General features: G+C 50.3%; 1 protein-coding gene across 1 annotated transcript in view; it reads left to right on the top strand.

The window, feature by feature from the left end:
* EXD3 (exonuclease 3'-5' domain containing 3) overlaps positions 1 to 22594 on the top strand; it is a 296792-nt gene that overhangs the window by 146913 nt on the left and 127285 nt on the right. Inside the window, exons 13-20 of the mRNA XM_080355777.1 lie at positions 3623 to 3761; positions 4086 to 4299; positions 4960 to 5069; positions 6180 to 6390; positions 7487 to 7653; positions 9907 to 10077; positions 17689 to 17742; positions 19414 to 19545. Of these exons, the coding sequence (XP_080211903.1) occupies positions 3623 to 3761; positions 4086 to 4299; positions 4960 to 5069; positions 6180 to 6390; positions 7487 to 7653; positions 9907 to 10077; positions 17689 to 17742; positions 19414 to 19545 (1198 nt within the window). The remainder of the gene's footprint in view (positions 1 to 3622; positions 3762 to 4085; positions 4300 to 4959; positions 5070 to 6179; positions 6391 to 7486; positions 7654 to 9906; positions 10078 to 17688; positions 17743 to 19413; positions 19546 to 22594) is intronic.

Here is a 22594-nt window from a genome sequence, read left to right as displayed (position 1 = left end):
TGCAATCAAGCAGCATTTTCTCTGCTCATTCTTGTGCAGGAATTCACCTAACTGGATCCTGTGCGGAGAAGAGGAGTGATCCCTGAACGCTGCTTGCAGATGCAGGATTGCTCGGGGTTGTGTTGTTGCAGTCGAAACTCAAAGCCTTGCTGACATTCAAGGAGCAATCAGGTGTTTCCAGATAGAGAAGAGAGGAAGCAGAGATAATTTTTGAGTTCCCTAGGACTCTTCCATTGTTGTACACATCAGTGACCTTATTCCAGGGCGTTGTGCTTGGCTGGACTTGGCACCACTTGCCCAGTGTCTCTATCTTGCCCTCACTGGTGAACTGTGTTGGGTTGTTTTTTAGCCTGGAGTTTGGTGTTTCTAGTTCAAATGCCAAGTGAGATTAGAGGAAAGTTTGTGGGAAAATCTTGACCGCTCCCAAGAGGTACTGTTTACAGCTCTGTGCGAGCTGATAGCCCGTATCTTCAGCATCCTTCAAACACAGCCCTTAAAACCTCTAATAGGAGGAAGTAGCTTCCTGGATGGAGCTGAACTTCTCAGTGTAGGTGATGGAAATCAGAATCTGATTTGAAACGGACTGTGTGTCCAGGGGGAGTTGATGATGGCATCGTCCATTGTCTGTTTGGTGAGGAGTAAAGCCAGCAGAAAGTCGATCATCACTGCTCCCGGGGTAGCGAGTTGGACGCTCTCAGGTCTTGGTGCGGAAGCAGAGGCAGGGTCCCTCCTGCAGGTCCCTCCTGCAGGTCCCTCCTGGCGGGTCCCTCCTGCCAGGTCCCTCTCGGTGTGGCTGTTGCATGGGGGCGCACACTCACGCTCATCTGCCGCCTGGCGTGGTCCGGGGCTTTCTGCTGTCCCTGCAGAACGTGCAGGTGTGTGCAGGTGACTTGGCTGCTTCCTCATGTCTTACGTTCTTAGTGCAGAGCTTCCCTGCTGGTGTCATGTGTCAGAACTAGGAACTCCGGCTAACAGGATCTGTCACCGCCTGTCTGGTTAATGCCACCACCTCACCAGGGGGTAAGGAGACCATTTGAAGGAGACCAAGTCTGGGAGTGAGCAGGGTTACCTGCTCTAACAGGTTTATCATCGGATTTGTTGTCTTCAACACTACAGCGAATTTCCATGTCCTGGAAGAGGAGGTTGTGCAAAAACTGCACCTTTTGTAAGAGACATTGTGGGTTTGGAGCATAGATTGGACAAACTTGGATTGTGTAGAAGGTGAATGGGAACACGATGTATTATTATTTTTAATGAGGGTGGTTTTGTGATGGTGTCACAGACGGCCGTGAGTCGTTCATGTGCTGAGCTTCACAGGTTTGATCTTTCTCCTTGTGCAGACCTGCACTGGTTCATGTTCAAGCCCCATGTAACCTCAGGAAATACAGCACAGCTGTAATCACCCTCGAAACACTGTCTGCAAAGCCCCACTTCTCCAGATGGCACACGGCTTTCGCGGAGCACAGGAAACTCTTGTCTGTCTCGGACGTGATTCTGCTTCGCTCAGAGGTGCCGGAGCTGCCGTCTGCCCCTCCTGCAGCTGCACCGGGAGCCAGGAGGTTTTGGGGTGAGGTGTAACCACTCAGAACAAAGGGGCGGTTAGCAGGAGTGTGACTTAGCCACAGACTCCACATCTAGAGAGGGAAAAAGCATCACTGCATCTCTCTGCTCTGGGAGTCCTGAGTCGGGGCCGAGTGGAGCGCAGCCACACGGTTAGGATGGACTGCGCTGGTTGGGAGCAGTTGTGACAGATGAGTTAAACCCTTGGTGCCCTGGTTTGCTCATCCAGTTGTGACACCTGCTGAAGTGGCCGCTATAAAATCAGTGGAGCCGTGGAACCTAATAAAACAGTCTGTCTGCCTTATTTATTGAGCTAACAAAGCAGCGGGTTCCCAGCGCTCACACTGCAGAGAACAAGGTGGTACCAGCGTGTCGGTGCCATCAGCTGTGCCGCGGGTCACACCGCATGTGGCTCCCGAGCTCTGCAGGTGAGAATATTCCTGGAGACCTGAGACTGCACACCTTCAATAAATATTTTACACAAATATTGACTTCCCCATGCACGCAAACCCACGGAAAAGAGTGTTTGTACAGTGAAAGCTGCTGTGCTGCAAAATTAGTCACACAGTCCCCTAAACATGAAGTTAGTAAATAGTTTCTCAAATAACAAACTATTTTGAGTCTCTATGGGAAAGAGACTATCCAGAAATTTGTGACAGGTCCAAAATAGCTGGATATTTTTTATTAGTTTCTTTCCTCTGATTGCATCATCTGGCTGAGCCACCACAGCAATATGCCGACCTTCCAGCCACAGGGTCATTTCAAGACTCTGCTGCCTTTAGAAAGGAAAATGTGCTGTGTAAGATCCTGTTGTAGGAAACCAGCCAGCTCATGTCTGCAGGCCCCATGCAGCATTCCCAGGGTATTAATACACAGATACTGAACGTCTCTGTGCGGTGCCATCCGAAACCAAGCGGAGGGAGCAGCACGAGCAAGGCGCGGGGTCCGCAGGCTCAGCTATCTCCCCATAAATAGAGAAGGTTTTCCAACTTTAGTTCTGAGTTTTTCTCATTTCATCCCTGTGCAATTTAGGAGAAATGTTCTTGTGCAACCTGCATGGACATTTACAGGGCAAGGAGATGGAGGAGAAGAAGCTGGATGGGATCAGGAGGTCTGTGAAGCCGTCCCAAGCTGTTGCGCTGTAGAATGATGAGGCAGATTCACCCGTTCCCAGCTGGTAGCGATCTCAGCAGCCTGAGAGGCTCTTTCTGAGCCAGTCGATGATGTGGGGAAGCGCAAAGCTCCTGTTTGGACACAGGGCTGCTCAGAGCTGACTTGTGTTATGTATTGCACCGTGGGAGCTTACAGACTTCCATGTTAACCTCGAGGGCAAAAAGCAGTAAATCTAAAATGTGTTATCTCTGACTGTGGAAACAGCTGCCCAGCCTTGTCATCCAAGTTACATCAGGTCTGGGAAAGAGAACTGAGCGTTGAGGACAGTGTTTCAGGATGGGTGTTCTCTGTGTGTGCGCAGTGAGGGCTCGGATACGGGGCCATTTCTGTGACAGGAATAAAAAGAGAGGATGAGTCGAGAGGAAAGAGACTGAGATGACAGGGAAAGAGAGGAAAGAGAGGGGAGGAGGAAGAGTTGAGTGGCTTGGGGAAATAGAGGGCCAGGATGAAATATATGGCTTAGAATCACAGAATGGTTTGGGTTGAAGGGACCTTCCCAGCTCCCCAGTGCCCCCCCTGCCATGGCAGGGACATCTTCACCAGCTCAGGGTGCTCAGACCCCGTCCAGCCTGGCCTGGGATGTCTCCAGGGATGGTTCATCCACCACCTCTCTGGCCAACCTGGGCCAGGCTCTCACCACCCTCAGGGCAACAATTTCTTCCTCATGTCCAGCCTGAATCTTCCTCCTTTAGTTTAAACCATCACCCCTTGTCCTATCGCAACAGGCCCTGCTCAAAAGTCTGTCCCGATCTTTCTTATCAGCCCCTTTGAAGTCCGGAAAGGTGCACTAAGGCCTCCCTGGAGCTTCTCTTCAGGAAGCTCAAGGCTTCCTGATGTTCCTCTAATCCAGGGTTTCCTCTCTCTGCATGTTGCATCGGATTCTGTGCAGGGTAGAAGAGGCCACGAGAGCAGATCATCATGAAGAGAGGAAGAAGGAGGACTATTACCAGCTTCCTATTCCACGGGCAAACATTCACTTCCTGCAGACATGGGAAGAGACGCAGCGGTGCTGGGAAAAGGTGCTGCGGGTGAGTGCTCCTCTGGGATTTGCTTTGCAGGGACGAGGAGCAGCAGCTCCACACGGGCTGGATGTGCCACGAAGCGTCTCCCTCGCCAAGTCAAGAACAGCTGCTTCCTTTCGGGTTGTCTGATTTGGAATCACACTGGGAATTGCTGTGCCGGAAAAGGTCCCTGTGGGGTAACTCGGGTGTGCTGTCCCTGCAGCAGTTCACACACTAGCAAAGAAATGCAGTTATTGGAGCGGAGATGCTGGTGCTGCGGCCAGGGCCTGTCCATGCTGCCCTCCAGCACTGGCCGTCTCCAGGTGAAGAAGGCTTCTGTCTGTGTTGCAGCCGGGGCAGGTTGTTGGCATTGACATGGAGTGGAAGCCGTCGTTCGGCATGGTCGGGAAGCCCCGTGTGTCCCTCCTTCAGCTTGCTCTGCACGATGAGGTGTTCCTGCTCGACTTGCCACGGCTCCTCGAGCAAGCTGTGACGGAGGCTGAGAAGGAGAAGCTTCCCCATTTCATCCAGAGGCTCTATTCAGATGCAACCATCACTAAACTAGGTAACACGCATCTTTTCTCCCTGCCTCAGGTCTTTACACAGCTTATTTTGTGCAATTCCTAGATCCTCTTGGGGTTTTCATTCTCTACACCCCCTTACCGTGGAACCAGCTTTTGTTCAGATACTGCCATGCCAGGAGCAGAGTGAGCAGAGTGACTGGGAATGACAGGAATGTCTCCCCAGTTCAGGTCAGACCCAAGATTTCTGATTTCGCTGCCCACCTTGGACTTGGGATTGTCTTAGTCCCACACTAAACCCTGACTTGCACCCATTCTGCAGTGGTCTGGGGAAGTGCCCTGTCCCAAAGCTGCTGTGCTGGACACCAGATCATTATACCTGGTTTTAGATTCTGTTTGGAGGCTTTTGGCAGGAGTTCCAGGACAAATCCATAATTGTCTGTCCCCGACTTGGCAGTTTTTAAGTAAGTTGATCTTAAACTCAGCATTTTCAACCAACTCTTCTCTCCCAACCTCAATACGCAGGAGCATCTTTTCGGAACAGGAGAGATGGGAATCTGCCTTTTTCCATATCCAAACAGTCTCCCCACCAATGTTCATCCATGTATCATCAGCATTTTGACTCTGAGCTAGAAGAAGCTGTGGTGCATTAGCTGTGATTTGGGTTTTCCTACCTGTGTGATTTGGGCTTGTTTTCCCTCCAGGTTATGGGATGTCTGGAGACCTCAGCAGCCTCACGGCCACGTGGTCGGCTTTGAAAGACACGGACAAGCAAGCACAAGGTGTGGTGGACCTGCTCACAATAGACAAACAAGTAAGGATGAACCCAGGAAGATATGGAAAGTTGTGTCTCCTGCCTGTGCTCATATTAATAAATACCTGTCGTGAATTGACAGCATTGTCTTTTTGGATCCTGTTTTGGCAGGGAGATGGCTAAATGGGTAAACAGACCTTTTCCACTTGTGGTTTGGGAGTGATGTGATTCTGTAAGGAAACACAGAAGCATTTAGTTTTCATCAGCTGCGAAGTTAGAGCTCAGTGCATACTGACACTTTCCGTAGCCTTTATAAAAGCTATGTTAAAGCAATTGGAATGGAGACAGCTCCATTCAGCTGGGACAAAGCTTCTGAGCACAAGTCAGACTTGAAGGCAGTAAGTAAATTCTTGTAGAAACTGGGATATTCCAAGATCGCGCAGTATTGAAGCAGATACGGAGTTGGTGGTTTGCAGAGAACTCGTGGTGTTCATAGGAGGGCCGCTGTGGTTTCAGCACGGGAGTTCGTGTTCAGCTGAAGGACAGCTGTCTCTGGGCCTGCACGCAGCAGTTTTTACCAGTCTGCAGAAATGTTAAGGACAACCATTTTAATGAGTAAAATTTGCAGAGTGTATTTGATGCTGTGGATTGAGGTGAACCCAGATCTTTGGGACTGATAGCTTAACCTGGGAAGTGCTGCAGAGTCTGGAGTACCTGCCAACAGCTATTGCCTCAGTTTAATCTGAGAAGTGGCAGCTGCAGAAAGGCCTCTGCCCACCTTCCCCCTGGAACTAGGAGGAGGAAGATGCTGTTCTACCGTTGCTGTTGGTTTATTGGGTCGGTGCCCAACAGCCTCCAGCACGGCTGAGCACCCTGCAGACTGCGCACCCACAGCCCCGCTGCCCTCACGCAACGCTGTACCACAATGCGCTTCTTTTTCCTTCCCTGGCTCTGAAACAGATTTCTTTCCAGCCAGTGTGTTTGTTAAACAAATAACCAGACGCTGTATTTATCTAATGCCATCCCAGCCCTTGTCTGAGACAACGGGATTCAGTATGCCAGGCAAGAGATAAAATGATAGGGTTGCTGCATGGCCTCACCCACTGGAATAGGTGCTGTTGCAGAAGCTGTTTGATAACCATGTGGTTTATATCCTTTTCTCTCCACCAGCTGCAGAAGGGCTCCATGGACTGGAAGAAGGGCGGCCGGAAGGTCGACGTCGTGTCCCCAGAGCAGAGCAACGAGGACAGAGGGTGCAGGCAGCCGGAGAAAGGACTCAGCCTCTTGGTGCAGCACGTGCTGGGGAAGCCTCTGGATAAGACAGAGCAGCTGTCCAACTGGGAGAAGCGGCCTCTCCGGGAGGAACAGATCCTGTATGCAGGTCTGCGCGCTGCGGCAGGGTGCTGCAGGTTGGCCATTGCAGGCTGCGTTTGTTCTGTGTCACCAGGAAGATTGTTAAGTAGCAAATGAAGAAAATGGCTTTGCAGATTAGTTCCTGTTCAGAGAAGCCAGCACATGTTATACCTGTCCTTTTGTGGACATGGCTTTAATGGTTGAAGTTTAAACTGTCCAGTGATTCATTATTTCCCTTATGAAAGAATTCCTGTGCTTTGCAGATTTTGGCTGATGAAATACCACCTCAGTGGAAACTCCTCTCAGTAAGCGAAAGGAAGAAAGTCCACTTCCTTCTGCCTCATTTCACAGCCTTTCTGGGAAACAAGTGCTGTGTTCATTTGTCAGAGCGCAGTGCTTGTTAAAAATGGGTAGACATGGAGTCAGAAACTGCAGCACAGAATTGGTGCTGTGGAGGGACCAGTGGAGTTTATTGCTGATTACCCCAGAGTCAGAAGTCTGGGTCTAAGTCTTTTCCTGGGGCATCAAAGGACAGTCTACTGAAGCGAACCAGCCCTTTGTTAGATTCAGCTATCCTTGAAGCTGACACAGTTCCCACAAAAATTAATCACTAGGACTTGTAAAACTGGCTTGGAGACTTAGAGAGTTCCCGTTGCAGGGAGCAGGAGCCGCATGGCAGTGCGTGTAGGCAGGCGATTGCAAACAACTCAGTTATTACTTTTTAAGATATTACATCTAATGGGGAAGTTACCTTCCCATAGCTGAGATGTGGTGATAAACCGTGGGCAAGCCACTGCTCAGTAACAATGGAGAGTAAAATGGGTTGGCTGAAGCTATCTCACGTGGTGGTTTGGACGGGCAAACTACAATTTGCATTACATTAGAGTCAGCATTACATTAGGCAGCAGAGGGCCTGTCGTTTTGAGCTCTTTGTGATGGCGTGTGAGGTTGTGATGCTCACTGATCAGTGAAAGGGTGTGGGGTATGGCATTAGTGAGCTGGAGCTTCACAGGTCGGTTGTGTTCAGTGGTGTTTCCAAAGCTGAGAGCTCTTCCTTGCGTCAGGAAAGCCTCTTGTTTACTTTTGAATGAAATCAGCTGAGGCTCATACTCCCTTATTTTCAGCCTCCGATGCATACTGCTTGCTGGAGATCTACGAGAAGCTCTGTAAGGATCCGGAGAGCTTCGGTCTGAGCTCAGACCTGACTAGGAGTCTGGTGGGAAAACCAAGCATGAAACCCAGGGCAAAGAAGCAGCTGAATAAACAAGAAGCCCTGTCACCTTCTGGACAGGTTTGTAAACATCTTCAAAGAGCTGCATGTTGCTCAGGACCCCTGCAAATCATATGTTGCCATGTCTGTCAGTCGCACTATGAGCCATGCCCGGCATGCCTTTTCCTGGCCTGTTCTCAGGACTGTTGCAGCAAACATCTTCCTCTCTCCTCCCCTGTGCTGGTATGATGTGGTTTGTCCTTTGTCTGCCTGGGTTCAGCTTTCCCTACAATTTTAGGTTCCTTTGTCTTTGAAAACGCTGGTCCAGCCCTGTGTGGCACAAGCCCACTGACCTTGCTGCTGGAAAAGCTCCTTCACGTCTCCTCGGGGGTGAGGGTTTGAACCCCGTGACCGAGGTGTTGTGTCAATGAGGTTTCAAAACTCTGACTTCCTTACTTTTGCTTTTAACTGAGCTTCTACGCTTTGGTGTCCCATTAGGAATGCCTCCTTTATTGTGCCTGGACCAGAACTCTGCAGAGTTAGAACAAACAACACCAAAACCAATCCATCACGAAATCCTTTCTGCCGATGGCTGGTCTCTGTTCCCGTGAGCACCACCACGCACTCCAGGACTGGCCTCCCCTTGTCACGTACACTGTGGCAGGGCCTTAAAACTCCACCTGACGTAACTTGGAGCTGTGTGACTCTGCTTAAATATTTTGGAACGTGACCAATCCCTCTCTCTCAGTAATAAAGTTTTACTTTTAAAATGCAACCATCCAGTTGTTTATGAACTATGAGAACATTGGCAGAAAAATTGTCATTGATTAACTGAGAAGACTCACTATGTGCATCCTTCTGAGTAGTCCCAAATGTGTGTTTAGCTCCTGAAGTCAATCCTGCCTTCCATGGTTGGATGGAGATGCTATTGCTAATAGCCACCTCTGCAGGATCCTCCTTACCAAGTGTGTGTACATGTGCAGTGTCCCGTTAGTCCTGGGCAGGCAGTAAAACACAAAGCTGCTCAGTAGTTTCCTAAGCATTCTGCGTTCAGGCAAGTATTATTGTGTGTTAAAACAGATTGAACTAGCTGCTCCAGAGATGGGAAAAGTAAGTACTTGAGGCTTGAATTACCTTGTGAACTCACGGGTCATCTTTGTGTTCGCACAGTCACATTCATCAGCCGAGAGGGAGTTGCTAAAACCTGGACTGGGACTCAAACCAGCAGATTTCTCCTGCATGGCTCCCAGTTCTCTTTCCTAGTGTTTCCTGATCCGCTGTCTGAAGTGGGGCTAATGACACTCTTCTCCTGGATAAGCTTTTTGCTCTTTGCTGGCATGAAACGTGAGAAAAAAGCTACAGATGACATTGCTGGCCATGGAATAAACACTAGCTCAGAGTCAGCTGCTGCTCCTTCACATCTGTTTGAACAGAGGCAGCAGCACAGGGTTCATGTCTTCCAACTACCTCGGCATCGGAGGGTCAGGATGGCCCGTTGTCACAGCGCGCTGATGTCCCAGGGCAGCGCTGCGGCCACCACGGTCCTTGCAGGAGCTGGGGACAGTCCAGTGTGCCCCGTGCTGGGGGCGCAGGTCCCAGCTCCGGGAGGTGCAGCGACACGCAGACTGAGCTCTGGGCTCTGAGCTGGTGCTCATGGTCAGCCCCGTGGTGCACGCAGCATTTCCAGCCCCCGTCAGCTCCTGCAGAGCTCGGGAGCTGCAGTGACTCTGGTTGCACAGGCCATGTAGCAGAGTTGGTGGCTGTGTCCTGCACTCGTCCCAGCTCATTCCAGCTCCTGGAGGCAAAGCTGAACATTGGACATTCCTTCATAACTTCCCTTCTCCATGAATTTAGCTATTGTACTTCTGGGAGTCTCCCAACGACAAAGTCTCCAACTGCAGGAACTCCCTCGGCTGCAGACATTTGAAATAAAATAAACAGAATTCAGGCCCTGCCTATTTTTAAACTTCCAAAGATAACAAAGCTGACGTGGTTGCTTTCTCTACCTGTTTCTCCCTGTGTCTGTCAGATCTCCTTCCCAAATCAGCACTTTGGCATATGTGTATTAATTGCAGTCTAATTTAATAGGGGAATAGCAGTCTTAAAGATGTGTTTCTGTGGCTTGATGAAAATGAATGTCTGTGTAGAGCACAGGAGGCCAGAAAGGACATGAAGAGGGAACTAGAGATGTTTCAGAGGGTGAAGGAAACTGTCATACAGGTGGACAGGGACAGTTGGATTTGCCATGGTGGGTGATTGCAGGGAGGCAAAACACGAATGTCCTGGAAATCACATTTCTATTCTGCTGCTTATGGGTCTCTTGCCTTCCTGTAGCAATGCAAAGGACACCAAAAGGAGACCTCGTGTCCCCCTGCTCCCATCTCCCCGAAGGAGTTCAGCGTGGTCTGTGATAACATGCTGCAAGGCCTCGGGCGCTATCTTCGCTGCCTTGGGGTGGATGTCCAGATGCTGGAGAATGAGGACGACCACAGGAAGGCTGCTGAGGTCAGTCACGCGTGTGTGTGTGTGTGTGTGTTTTAGCTCCCATCGGTGCTCCCTGGTGGGTGCCTGCTGCTGATGGTGGAACTGCACTGGGTGGTCACTGCGCTGAACAGCACATAGAATCTTGGAATCAGTTTGGTTGGAAAAGACCCTAAAGATCATCGAGTCCAGCCATTAACCCACCCCTGGCGCTGCCCCGTGTCCTGAGACCCTCATGTCCGTCTGTCCAACCCTCCAGGGATGGTGACTCCAGCACTGCCCTGGGCAGCCTGTTCCAATGCCCCACAGCCCTTTGGGGAAGAAATGGTTCCCAGATCCAACCTCAACCTCCCCTGGTGCAACTTGAGGCCGTTTCCTCTGCTCCTGACGCTTGTTCCTGGGGAGCAGAGCCCGACCCCCCTGGCTCCAAGCTCCTTTCAGGCAGTTCAGAGATCAGAAGGTCTCCCCTCAGCTCCTGTTCTCCAGCTGAACCCCCCAGGTCTCTCAGCCGCTCCATCACACTTGTGCTCCAGCCCCTCACCAGCTCCGTTCCCTTCTCTCCACTCGCTCCAGCACCTCAAGGCCTTTCTTGGTGTGAGGGGCCCAAAACTGACCCCAGGATTTGAAGTGGGGCCCCACCAGTGCTGGCTACAAGGGGACAATCACTTCTCTAGACCTGCTGGCCGCACTATTCCTGATACAAGCCAGAATGCTGGTCGCCTTTTGGCCACCTGGGCACACTGGCTCATGTTCAGCCACTGTCGATCAGCACCCCCAGGTCCGAACGCTTCCTCCCCTGCCCGTGCTGAGACCCAGTTCTCTGGTTCAGTGTGAGAAGCTGTGCCCGTGGCAGCTGGGTGGGCTGGTCCCTGCACTGGTGAGTGGGCTTGGTTCCCCGTTTCCAGGAGAGGCCGTGAGCAGAGAGGGCTGTGATCTCAAGTCTTACTTGTGTCATTGGCAGCTGGGATGTTTCAGGTCATTAGAAGAACACAAGCAGAGTGTAAAGAGGTGACCTGCAGTCTCAAGTGTCTTTCATTAGGAGGTGGTGGTGTGTTTGCAACATGGCAAAAATCAGAGAAAGGAACCCCAAATTCACTTAGGTTTCTAATGGACTCCAGTTTGGGCTTACAGGGAAGGTATCTGCATGCCTTGGGCCTGGTTTAATTGAGCAGAGCAGAGCCATAATCGAAATGTGAAAGGGAAAATTTCCATAATAAATTGCCATAGAGCATCCACCTTATGAGATGACTCAAAGGTGATCAGCCACAGCTTGCAACGAAATATCGGGGAAGAGAGAAGCCTCTAACATACATGGGGACAATGAACATTGATCTGGACTCCCGTAACAGCTTTGACCCTCTGCCTCAGAGCAGAGACACATGCTGCATCATTTCAGGCAGGTTTCTGCTGTGCCACAAGGGGAGATCCCCAGCCCACGCAGCGCGCCGCTCTCACGTGTGCACACAGCGCCCGGCCCGCTGCACAGGATGTTTCCTCTTCACACGGCTGTTTGGCCTCAGTGCTGGGCAGGCTCTGACTTCTGCAGAAATAATTAATATCGCGTCTCTGCCAAACTTGCACAAGTCATTTAAACAAACCAGTTCTCACTGCCTCCCCCCGCAGCCCCGTCTCCGCTTCTCATCCTGATACCTTATCGTGCCACGGACAGGATGTTTTACATTGCTTTCTCTATGGTGACTGGACAAACATCCTTTCGCTATCAAGAGCCCTTGGAGTGTTAACTGTATTGCAGAGCCTTTGATCTGTGCTTGGATAATCAAAGATAAAAATAGACCCCTCCCACCCTGCTTTATATCTGGCTAGTCCTGATTTAATAGAAGTTGAATGTTGACCACTCTGCACCCGAAAACTTGTAAATGTTATTGCAAAGGCCAGGAGAAGGGTTTGGATCCTGGTCCCTGAGTACAAGACAGACGGTTTGGGTGTTGTCCCAACACAGTTTAAACTTGTGTCACCAGGAACACGTCGGTGTGTACGGAGTTAGTGTTTGTTCTTCATGAAAGTCATTTCACTAAAATGATTTATCAGTTGTGTTACACATCTCCTTGTGCCAAGAACTCCTGAATCGCTTGGCATTTGCTCCTTATTGTTCTCATTCCTGTTGCTTGTTAAAGTGACTTCAAGTATTGGTAGGCAGATGGGTCTTGTGCTTCACCGTCTCTTATTTGAGATCAAACTTAAAATCCTAAGAGCTTTGTAGGTTGTGCTTGGGCAGCTAAGGATTTTTTATTTTTGCATTTCAGCTAATGCGGGTGTCAGTAATTGGGTTGAGAAACCCCATTGCCTGAAGGTGAGGTCCGTGTCCTGTGTACTGCTTCGCCTTGCACTGCTATTATTGGCCAAACGTTTTATCTTGGACAACAGTTGTCGTGGTGAGTTTGTCATGCCAGGTCTGCGATCTCAGATGTGCTGTCCCCCACCACAAGCCAGCGTATCCCCCTGGTTCGGCCATATTTAATTGCTGTGAGATGACACCAGGTTGCATTCTGTGTATTTAAAGGTGCCATTTAATTCAGACTTGACTGGAGAAGTGACTGGTTAAAAGTTACTTATAAACGCGGACAGTCTTTAAAATGGAAAAATAGTAGAAACTCATACTGGAAATTTCTCTGGTTAAATCTGTCCTCGTGTCGAAGGCAAAGAATCAAAGAATCCCAGAATGTGAGGGGTTGAAGGGCCCTGGAAAGCTCACCCAGTGCAATCCCCCTATGGAGCAGGAGCACCCAGATGAGGTTACACAGGAAGGTGTCCAGGCGGGTTGGAATGTCTGCACAGAAGGAGACTCCACAACCCCCTGGGCAGCCTGGGCCAGGCTCTGCCACCCTCACCCCCAACAAGTTTCTTCTCAAATTTAAGTGGAACCTCCTGTGTTCCAGTTTGCACCCATTGCCCCTTGTCCTGTCCCTGGTTGTCACCAGCAGAGCCTGGCTCCATCCTCCTGACACTGCCCCTTTCCATATTGATCCCCAGGAATGAGTCCCCCCTCAGTGTCCTCTTGTCCAGCTCCAGAGCCCCAGCTCCCTCAGCCTTTCCTCACACGGGAGATGCTCCACTCCCTGCAGCATCTTGGTGGCTGCGCTGGACTCTCTGCAGCAGTTCCCTGTCCTGCTGGAGCTGAGGGGCCACAACTGGACACAAGATTCCAGGTGTGGTCTCACCGAGGCAGAGTAAAGCTCACAGTCTGTCCTTACAAAAGCACTGATGAGCACTCGCCTCTCTGGGAGGAGCAGCTTTGTGTCCCAGTTTGGGTGCCGTGTCGTTTTCCAAGTCTTCCCTTTCAGTGAGGTGGCAGGAACATTTTAACCATATGAGGTTTATATCCGAGCTGTAGTGCACGTGGCCACGCTGCTCCAGCACTGTCCTGCCGGGGGCTCCAGCTCTGTCTGTCCTGAGCCGGGCCGTGCGCGTCCAGCCAGTCCTCACCAGCACCTTCTACCCCGTCCCGAGGGAAGAATGGCGCCAGCTGGGAAAGAACGCGCGATTCCGTGTCTCTTGTGCCCGTCCTTCTGTGTGTGTAGGTCCCATCACTGGGGTAAGCTGCCCTTTGCATTTGCACCGATTCCTATAAGCAACATGTTACTTCCAATTAATACATTTTTCTTTGCTTAAATCGCATCCTGTGCGTGTTGTGTTTCTAGCCAGCGCTGCAGGCTTGTCTTCTGTGAACTTCTCTTTGCGGAGTATCTTAAACCTGTCTTTTTGGCCTTCTAGATGGGTAAGTGGAAGGAGGTGGGGAAGTTTCGGTGGACGTTCCTCTCTTCTCTGCAGTTTTGCAGAATCAAAGAGCAGTGGGATGCTTCTCAGATTGGCCTTAAAGGATCACCCACCAGCCTGAAGGGACCACAGTACATCCTCCGATGTTGTACTTCAGGAATGGAGCAGAAGCTTATAAAAATTTTGGTAGTTTCTTAGGTCACTGATTTCTAAGAAGAGACATGGTGGAATCTCAGAGCCCCTTCATTTGAGTTGTGGGCTGGTTTATTTATTTAGTGGACTGTGATCTTGGTCTTCAAAATCATCCTTATCTCTAGGAATAATTTGCACGCTAAGGCAAACTTGTTATCTTTAAAGTGTGATGACAACCAGCAGGCTGGTGGAATTGGTTTCCTGCAGCTGCCGTGGTGGAGAAGGTTGGAATGGCTGCCCAGGGAGGTGCTGGACTCACCATCTCTGGAGGTTTTTAAACTGAGACTGGACATGGCACTTAGTCCCATGATCTAGTGAATGGGCTGGAGTTGGACCAAGGGTTGGACTGGATGATCTCTGAGGTCTTTTCCAACCCAGTCGATTCTGTGATTCTGTGATTCTGTTTCCTTGCAAGGTTAAACCTGCTCCCCCAAAACTCCATGTGAAGCAGCGAGTTGGTGAGGAGGGCCAGGCCTGGAGGGATCTCCTGAGGTGTTGGGAGCAACAGGCACCTGGATCTAAATTACCCTGGACTGGTTTGGAGCCATGGGACACAAAGGGGACTTCTAATGCTGCAATGAGCAGAGCTTCATGTAATGAGCGAATCTAATCTCTGCTCTCATCACAGCTTTGAATGGCTTTTTCCATGTTTTTGATGTAAACTACATTCTTCAGATTTGCTACTCTTTCTGCCTCCCTGCCAGTGTGCGGAGCGGGTTCGCAGAGGACGGATGAACAGCTGTTCTGCCTGTAAGATGAAGACTCTGCTTTTGGTGCTTGGTCAGCAGGAGGAGACTTTCATTGGAGACTTTGATCCAAATGGATCTACATTAAGAAACAAAACCGAGTCAGTGGTTCTAGAATAGAATCAGTTCGGTTGGAAGAGACTCTCAGGATCATCGAGTTCAACCATAACCTGACTCTAGCACTAAACCGTGTCCCAAAGACCTGGTGACGTGGTGTGGTACTTAATGCCATGGCACAAAATCATGCAATAACTCAGTCTTGCTTTACTGTCTGTACTGGAAGAGCCTGAGCTGACAGGTCGGGAGCTCAGGGTTGGATTGAGGTTTGTGATCCACTTCTCTAGTAGATACTTGTCTGATTGCTTTCCCAGCGCACGTTGTGGGGCAGACACGCGCTCTGTCTGCTCCCTTCTTGCCCGAGCTGGACCTTGCTGGCTCAGGATCACTGTGTCACCTCCGCCACGGCCAGGGTTGTCACGGCTTTCCTGGCCTGCTGCCGTTTGCCTCCTCATGGGCACATGGCATTGCCCAGCACGTGTCATCCATGGGCTTGGCAAATCCGAAATTACAAATCTACAGCCTTGTGCTGCTGTTCCTTGAAACCTCCTTTGGCCTTAATTCAGGATGGTTTAGGTCATCACGAATCATTCTGCCGCTGGTGCTGGCCTCAAAACAGGGTCTGTCTGTGCCCTCTCTCATCAGTCGTTGCCCTTCCGGGTCTCCCTTGTAATAATTCATTGGGGTTCATTCATCTCTGCAAGATGAAAGTTGGCCGAACAGACAGGCATGTTAAGGGCTAAATAATATACCAAGCTATCAGGGAGTGCTTTCTATCCAGAAGGTCTGAGCCTTGTCCAGAGGAAGTTGATATTATCTTTTGAATAGATTGTGAAACTGAGGCCAGTGCCCTCTCTGCAGCGCTTGGGATGGAGCGCAAGCCCCTGACACGCTCTCCGACACGCTGTTCTGATTGTTCTTTTACTTGCATCTCCGAGCACACATCTCCGGGATGGCCCCAGCGCCGCCTTCCGTGATTTCTTTCAGAGGAAAAGAAGAAATTGTGCCCTTTTTGCAGCAGTTTGCTCTGTGGGCCCAGTCAGATGTGTGCTGTCACACAACTCCTCTGGCTCTGCGCTGCTCCCCGTCCTCATTCCAGAGGCAGAAAAACATGCTGGAAGAGTTATTGCTTTTCTCCTTTTTATTTGATGTTCTTTGCCTGTCTCTGCAGAGCCATTTAGATAAGGGGATTTATCAAGCTTGAACTAATTAACCCTGGATGCAGGAAGTCAGAATGGAGTGTTCCAGCTGTGAAATCCTCAGACTTAGCCCGAAGTTCACATGGGTCTGAAGGAATTTCACATCTCTTCCCTTGCTGGCAAATCACAGGGGTGAACTTTTGCTCCCGCCGTCCTGGCCTCGTGTCGCTGCTGTGCTGTGAGGGTGGGTTGTCTCGTCAGGACCCCCGGCTGCGGGCAGGGCGGTCGCGCACAGCACGGGCTGTCTCTGCTGCTGCAAGGGTGCTGTTCGTGGTTCATTTTGAAAGGTTCATTTTGAAAGAAATCTGGTAGTTTTGCCTGTAGGAAGATGCTTTAGAAGTGTTTGCCAATCGCTTTCTCAGCGCAGAACTGGCAGCCAAAGAGTGACTTCACAACAAAGGTCAAGATAGGAACAAAATGGGTTCTTAGTTGGCTGCAACAGGGAGTTTGTGCCTTGGAACCGTCACCTCTTGTTTCGTGTTTCCATAGGGCCAGCGGGTCTCGAGAACAGCTGTCCAAGGCAGTTCAAAAGCCTTGGTTTGGTTTTTGGGTGTTCCTGGCTGTGCTTGGTGCTGTCAGACTGTCTGGGAAGCACAGCAGGACTCTGATCCCAAACGTGTCCTCCTGCCAGGGGAAAAGAGAGATCCAGAGAGAGCTTGGAGACTCTGATCCAGAGGAGAGACCTCTGTGGCGCACATCTGGAAACACTGAAAAATACGAGGGCTTCCAGCAGAATCCATGAAATAACCTGGTGCTTACCTTGAAGGCCAATCTCTTGTCAGCACCAGCGGCGCCGGTGCTGGTTCACATGGGAATCCTTCCCCTGCTACAGCCATGAGAATATTTCCCTCCTACCAGAGGGGCGAAGGGCTGGGAGGGAGGAACTTCATGTAATCAAATGAAGATCAGTCACACTTTCATCCTGGTAAAGAATTGCACTTCCAGATTTAGTGTCCCCTTTCGGCACGAAACCATTTGAAAGTGTCTCTTACTCTGTTGCGAAGGTCAGAAGTGCGGGTAATGCGTCCCCTGGTAATTCAGCACAGACCTTTCCCTTGAAGGACAAGACCTCTGATAAAAGCGCAGGATTGCAAGTCAGAGCGTGATAAACTCTAATGGGCATGTTCTTTGCAGCCTGGAAAGGGGGCAGAATTTCTGCATGTCTGCTTTTGGGCTGCTGAGAGAATAACGCCTCATATCTTCAAGCAAGTGGAGTGTTGTTCTGTTAATGTCTACAAAATCTGCAGACACATATAATGGTTCATTTTATTTGCTTGGGTTATTTTTTCCTTTCTCCCCTGTGCATTGCTGTGCGAGCAGAACTTCTCGCTTCTTTGTGAAGCAGACTGGGGAAATAGAAATAGCCTGTGTTAGGGGAAAAAAACCAAAGCTAGGAAGGTTTTTGATAGGGCTGTTTCAAGGTGGATCGGCGCCCTGGACCATCTGCAGCGCAGATGCACCAGTAGCTCGTTCCAGCGCACGTGAGGCCGGGCGGGGATCGGTGTGCAGGGAGCGAGCGATACCCGGGGCTGCGCTGCTGTCGAGCGTAGCGTTGAGCCAGACCCAGATACTCCTGGCCCAGCGTATGGCGGCGCTGGAGAGAAGGACTCGATAGCACCAGTTCATGTTCTCTCTGCTTCGACTGAAAGTTTGAATCCAGTGTAACTTCAGCCCATGTTCATTATGAATTTTACTGTTTTTTCCAGATTGCCCGACAGGAAGGAAGAGTCATTTTAACCTCCGGGCTCCCGTATCAGACTGTAAGTGTTCAGAGCTTCTGGCATTGTATCATTGCGTGGTCTGGGATGCGCAGTGTGAAGTCAGATGTGAATGCAGCAGCTGTCTTGGCTTCCCCATGCTTTCTGCACTAAAAACGACATTAAGGGTCTTGAGAGGTTTGCTGTTGTGAATGACCAAAGCTTGGGGTGAATGTCTGTTCCGCTCAGCCCTGCGGCGGTGGGGAGCACCATCGCTCGCCATTGGGGGTGGGGGTGGAAACCAGGCCAAGCAATCCAGAACAAAGTGTTTCTGTTTGGTCGCACTGGCAGGTGAAAGGCAGCTCGATTCCCATGCTTTTTATCACAAAGTTTCTTGTTTACTGACTGGCTCCACACTGACATAGTTTCAACACTTAGAGATGTTTCTTCAGCCTTGGAAGGGGGATGGAAGCCACCAAGCATAGGTGCCGCTGCAAGATGCAGAGGTTGTGTTCCTGTGGATACACAAAAAAACCCAAAGCAAACCCAGAATTCTCCTCAGCACCTATTCAGAGCCCTTTACGGGACTCAATTCAGAACGGAGTATTGCTGGGAATACACCGACCTTGTCAAGTTCTGGTGCCTGCTGCAGGTCCTTTGCACTTTGGTACTGCCCTAAAATTCATTTGGAAGAGCAGAACTCCTCTGGGTGACACACGTGAGCCAGAGTGCAAGACTTCTTTGTTACAAACTATGAGTATAAAAGCTCCCAACCACTCAAGCAGCTAGTTGGAGTATTTCAGAACAGAGGCTGCTCATTTCCTACACAATAGCTGAGCACTGAAGGAAACTTCCCCCACGATGAGACAAGTGAGGCAAGCGCCGCTGTGCCCCGTTCCAGGTTCCTGATCCAGACTGCGGTTCCTTGAGCCGACAGTTGATGTAATAGGTAATTCGGCATCCAGCATAATCTTATTTGGCACAGCTTTAACTTCAAAGCACTGTGTAGGAATTGCAAAAGGAAAATAACTGATTCCCAACGTACGATAGTGTCCTGGGAACTGTCTGGTTCCCCGTGTTCCTTTGCCGTTGTGTGTCCCGCGCGAGGGCAGGATGGGGCTGCCATCAGCTCCTTGACCTGCATGTAGCTGATCCCACCTCGCTGTGAGCGCTCATCATGTTCTTAAAGATGTGTCTGGAACGTCCCAGTGCTTGTTCCCAGATACGAACTGCTCCACTGAACGTGGAGCAAACATTGAGGGAATGTCCAGCCCGACCACTTCAAATTCATTGGCCATCCGTGAGCTCCAGGTGGAACGATGCCTAAACTAGAAGGGCCGAAGTGGTAAAACTGTCACTGAACATTGTCCCTGTATTGGGCTTTCACGTGCTGTGTGTAATCTGGTTGGGTTTCATGTGAAAGCTGGGATTAAATTCAGTTTGGTCTTGCTACCCCGGTTAGCACCACACTGCCTGATTACAAGCTGAAGGGGACTTGTGCAATCGTTTTTCACGTCTCGATACAACGCTGCCATGTTTCAGCAGCCTCAGAGCTATTGCAGCAGCAAAGTGTTGAATTACCAGTTGTGCTTCGTAGAGCAAAATTTAGACTCTAAGCTCATATAAACTACAAATATGACATGTAACTAAAACCAAGTGCATTAGGAAAATACTCATGGACCGTGATGCACAGAGTACCTCATTTATTGTCTTTTTATGCCTTGTCTTTTGAAGCTGCGGTCCCAGGTAGCAGAAGGAAGATGTTTCTCTGTGAACTCCTCAGAAAAGGCGAAGGAACAGGCCGTGCAGGTCCTGAAGCACTTCAATGTGCAGGTGTCCCTGGCCGATATCTTCAGCCGCTGCCAGGTAGGCCGGGGCGGGTTGGAGCTGCGCTGCTCGCTCGCCGGTTCCCGCGCGGCCGCGTGGGTCTTGCGCTGTGTCTGCTGCTTGGTCCCGAGATTTCTGCTTGAACTCGGGCAGCATCTCACAAAGCTGCAAGGAGTTCTGAGGGTTCTAGTGCCCGTCCGAGTGTTGTGTCAGCAGAGCGGAGGCGCCGCATCTGCAGCTCGGCTGGAAGCTGCTGTTTTCCCGATCTTTGGTACTTGGCATGTGTTTTTGCATTGACTATCACAGCTATAGTCTCTTTGTTGCTGCGTTCTCTGTCTAGGACACATGCTGTTTTCATTATAAAGCATGTTTAATTATGGCTCTGTGATTCTGATAACACTTAATTACTTTAATAGTAAGATTTTTTCTTTAGGACTATTTAATTTTCAGAAGCGATTAGGTTAATTCATGTCCATGCTAGTTGATGGCTGCAGATTGTGTTTGGCACTGGATATCTGTGGATCGTTGTTAAGAAGAGATTTTAATTGTGTTAGCTCAAATCGCCATCTCTTCCAATTTCACTCTGGTATTTGTTACAGTAACAGGCTGAAACCTATCCCCTCAGAAACCGTAATATAAACCAACTTGCAACTTCAACTTCTCTCATCTTATCGGTGTTTAAAGAGAGAAAAAAAGAAGAAACTGCAAATCTGGCTGGAAAAGGAGCTTTCTCATAGGAATAAACAAGGCAGCTGAAGGCTGCAGCGGAGCCTGGCTCGCTGCCTCGTGGTTGAGCTCACAGGAGCAGCACAAGCGTTGTAGGAATTGCAGTGACTCCTGAGCAAACACGCCAGAGAGTGTTTTCTAGACCTCTGCTTGTATCTGATGTCGGTCGTTGAAACTGGATCTGTAACTGCTAGAGAAAATGAGAGCTGTCCAGCTGTGCGGGTTGTCTGTGCGATGGGGATGGTGTTATACCCTGCAGATTGGATCCACTTAATGTGGGTTGATCTTAGCTCAGGATAAATAGATGTATTCAGGTATTGCCTTCCGTCTTGCCGTTTTCTTGTTCTGAGGACAGATTGCAGTTGTTATGTAGTGGAATGCTGGCGTCTTTGTGATTAAAAAGAAAAAAAAGAGTTTGAAAAAGCTTGTGGATGCTCTGAGACCCCATAAGATAGCAGCGTTCTTCCTGCTGGTTGTTGAAATGCCACAAGAATAAGCACACACACAAAACCATACTGCAGAAAGCTCTGTGATATCGGTAAGAACTGCAGAACGCTGCGCAGCATACGATATAAAACTGACCCCTTGCCCAGGATCTGGAGTCTGGAACTGTTTAACTCTATGGCTTTTTAGTACGTGCTGTCTTAGTTTACATTATAAATAGGGGTAATCAATCTGGCTAGGAATATATACTAAGTGTTCTCTTACTTCCAGAAGAAATGCCTTCCCTGTAAATTGTGGTGGTGGAACAGCTGCATGTTTTACACCACTAGGCATGGGAAGATGTTATTATTTGTCAAAGTGCTCTGTGCTCTGAATCAGTTATTTACCTACATTTAAGGCTTTGACATTTAGGAGCTGATTTTGTTCAGCTGTCCTCTGCAGACTGTGCGAGGTTCACTAACACGTTGCTGTTGCTCTCGAGGAGGATCCCGGCTCGCACGGCTGCTCTGGGGCAGGATGGTACCGCAAACTGCAGCGCGGGGACTGTTCTCCTCCAAAATGGCAAATTTCTGCTTTTAAGAGGGTGCTCTGGGGCCACTGTGACCAACAGAGACGTCGACACTTTATCTGAGAGTTCTTTCTAAAACGTCCGAATTCTCTGCAAACCTGAGAACAGGAGCTGAAGGGAGACCTTCTGATCTCTGAACTGCCTGAAAGGAGCTTGGAGCCAGGGGGGTCGGGCTCTGCTCCCCAGGAACAAGCGCCAGGAGCAGAGGAAACGGCCTCAAGTTGCGCCAGGGGAGATTGAGGTTGGATGTGGGAACAATTTCTTCCCCAAAGGGCTGTGGGGCATTGGAACAGGCTGCCCAGGGCAGTGCTGGAGTCACCAGCCCTGGAGGGCTGGACAGACGGAGATGAGGGTCTCAGGACATGGGGTAGACCCAGCAGTGGGTTGTGGTTGGACTCGATCTTGAGGGTCTCTGCCAACCAAAATGACTCTATGATTCTAATCAGCCTTAATTAGGAGGGAGGCTACATCCTGAGCTGTGCCTTCCATCCCGCCTGCTCTGTTTTAACTGGGTTACAGACCTCAGGGCTCACAGGCTGCTGTGGGGTCTGCCACCTCCTCACAGAGCCCTGTGTTGCTGAGGGTTGATGTCCCTGCAGCCCAGGCCCCCAGGGCCACCCCAGTGCTGCCCACACGTGCTCGGCAGAAGGAAAGGGACAGGGGACACCCACTGGTGACCAGGGCCGCGCTCCTTGCCCCCGAGGTGGAGCTGGTCCTGATGTCTGTGCCTGCTGGGGCAGGAGGGACATCCCGCCGTGCTCTCCCGCGCTGGGGACGGGTCATCGCCTGCGATCGTCCCGCCGAGATAAGGGGTTGTGTGTGTGTCGCAGGAAGCGACACGGCATCCTGCCTGCCTCGCTCTGTCTGCGGAGCGAGGGCTTGTTTTGTCTCTTGGGCTTCTGTTCTGTAAATGATTTCAGTGAATATGTCAGCAAATATTGTTGCTGTAACAATTAATGCGTGTAGTGCAGAGCACACGGTAAAAATAGGTCCCAATTCAGTGTTGTACCCGAGATTTCTGTAAAATATGTTTCCTCTGTCAGTTCCCTCAGCAGGGATGGATGCTCCCTGTTTTGCAGACATAAAGAATGGGCTTGCTTTGTAGCCCTGCCAAAATACTGCCTTTTTCTGTTGAAACAATGGCAATACCAGTTACCTCTGTCTGACTTAGAGTGGCAAGTGCAAGAAGGATTTCACCCAGGGGTTTCCTGGCATTTCTGCTCCCAGTTGTGCTGGGCGTCAGCTGGGTTGTTCGGCTGGAGGCTCGGAGCGGGAGGTGCTGCCGGCCGTGCCGTGGCCAGTCACGCCCTGTGTCCCTGCCGGCCGTGCCATGGCCAGTCACCCGCTGTG

This window comes from Nesoenas mayeri (genome assembly GCF_963082525.1).
Source record: "Nesoenas mayeri genome assembly, chromosome: 18".
NCBI classification, from domain to species: domain Eukaryota; kingdom Metazoa; phylum Chordata; class Aves; order Columbiformes; family Columbidae; genus Nesoenas; species Nesoenas mayeri.
Note: the sequence above shows the minus strand (reverse complement) of the source record. Positions and strands in the feature narration are given on the sequence as shown.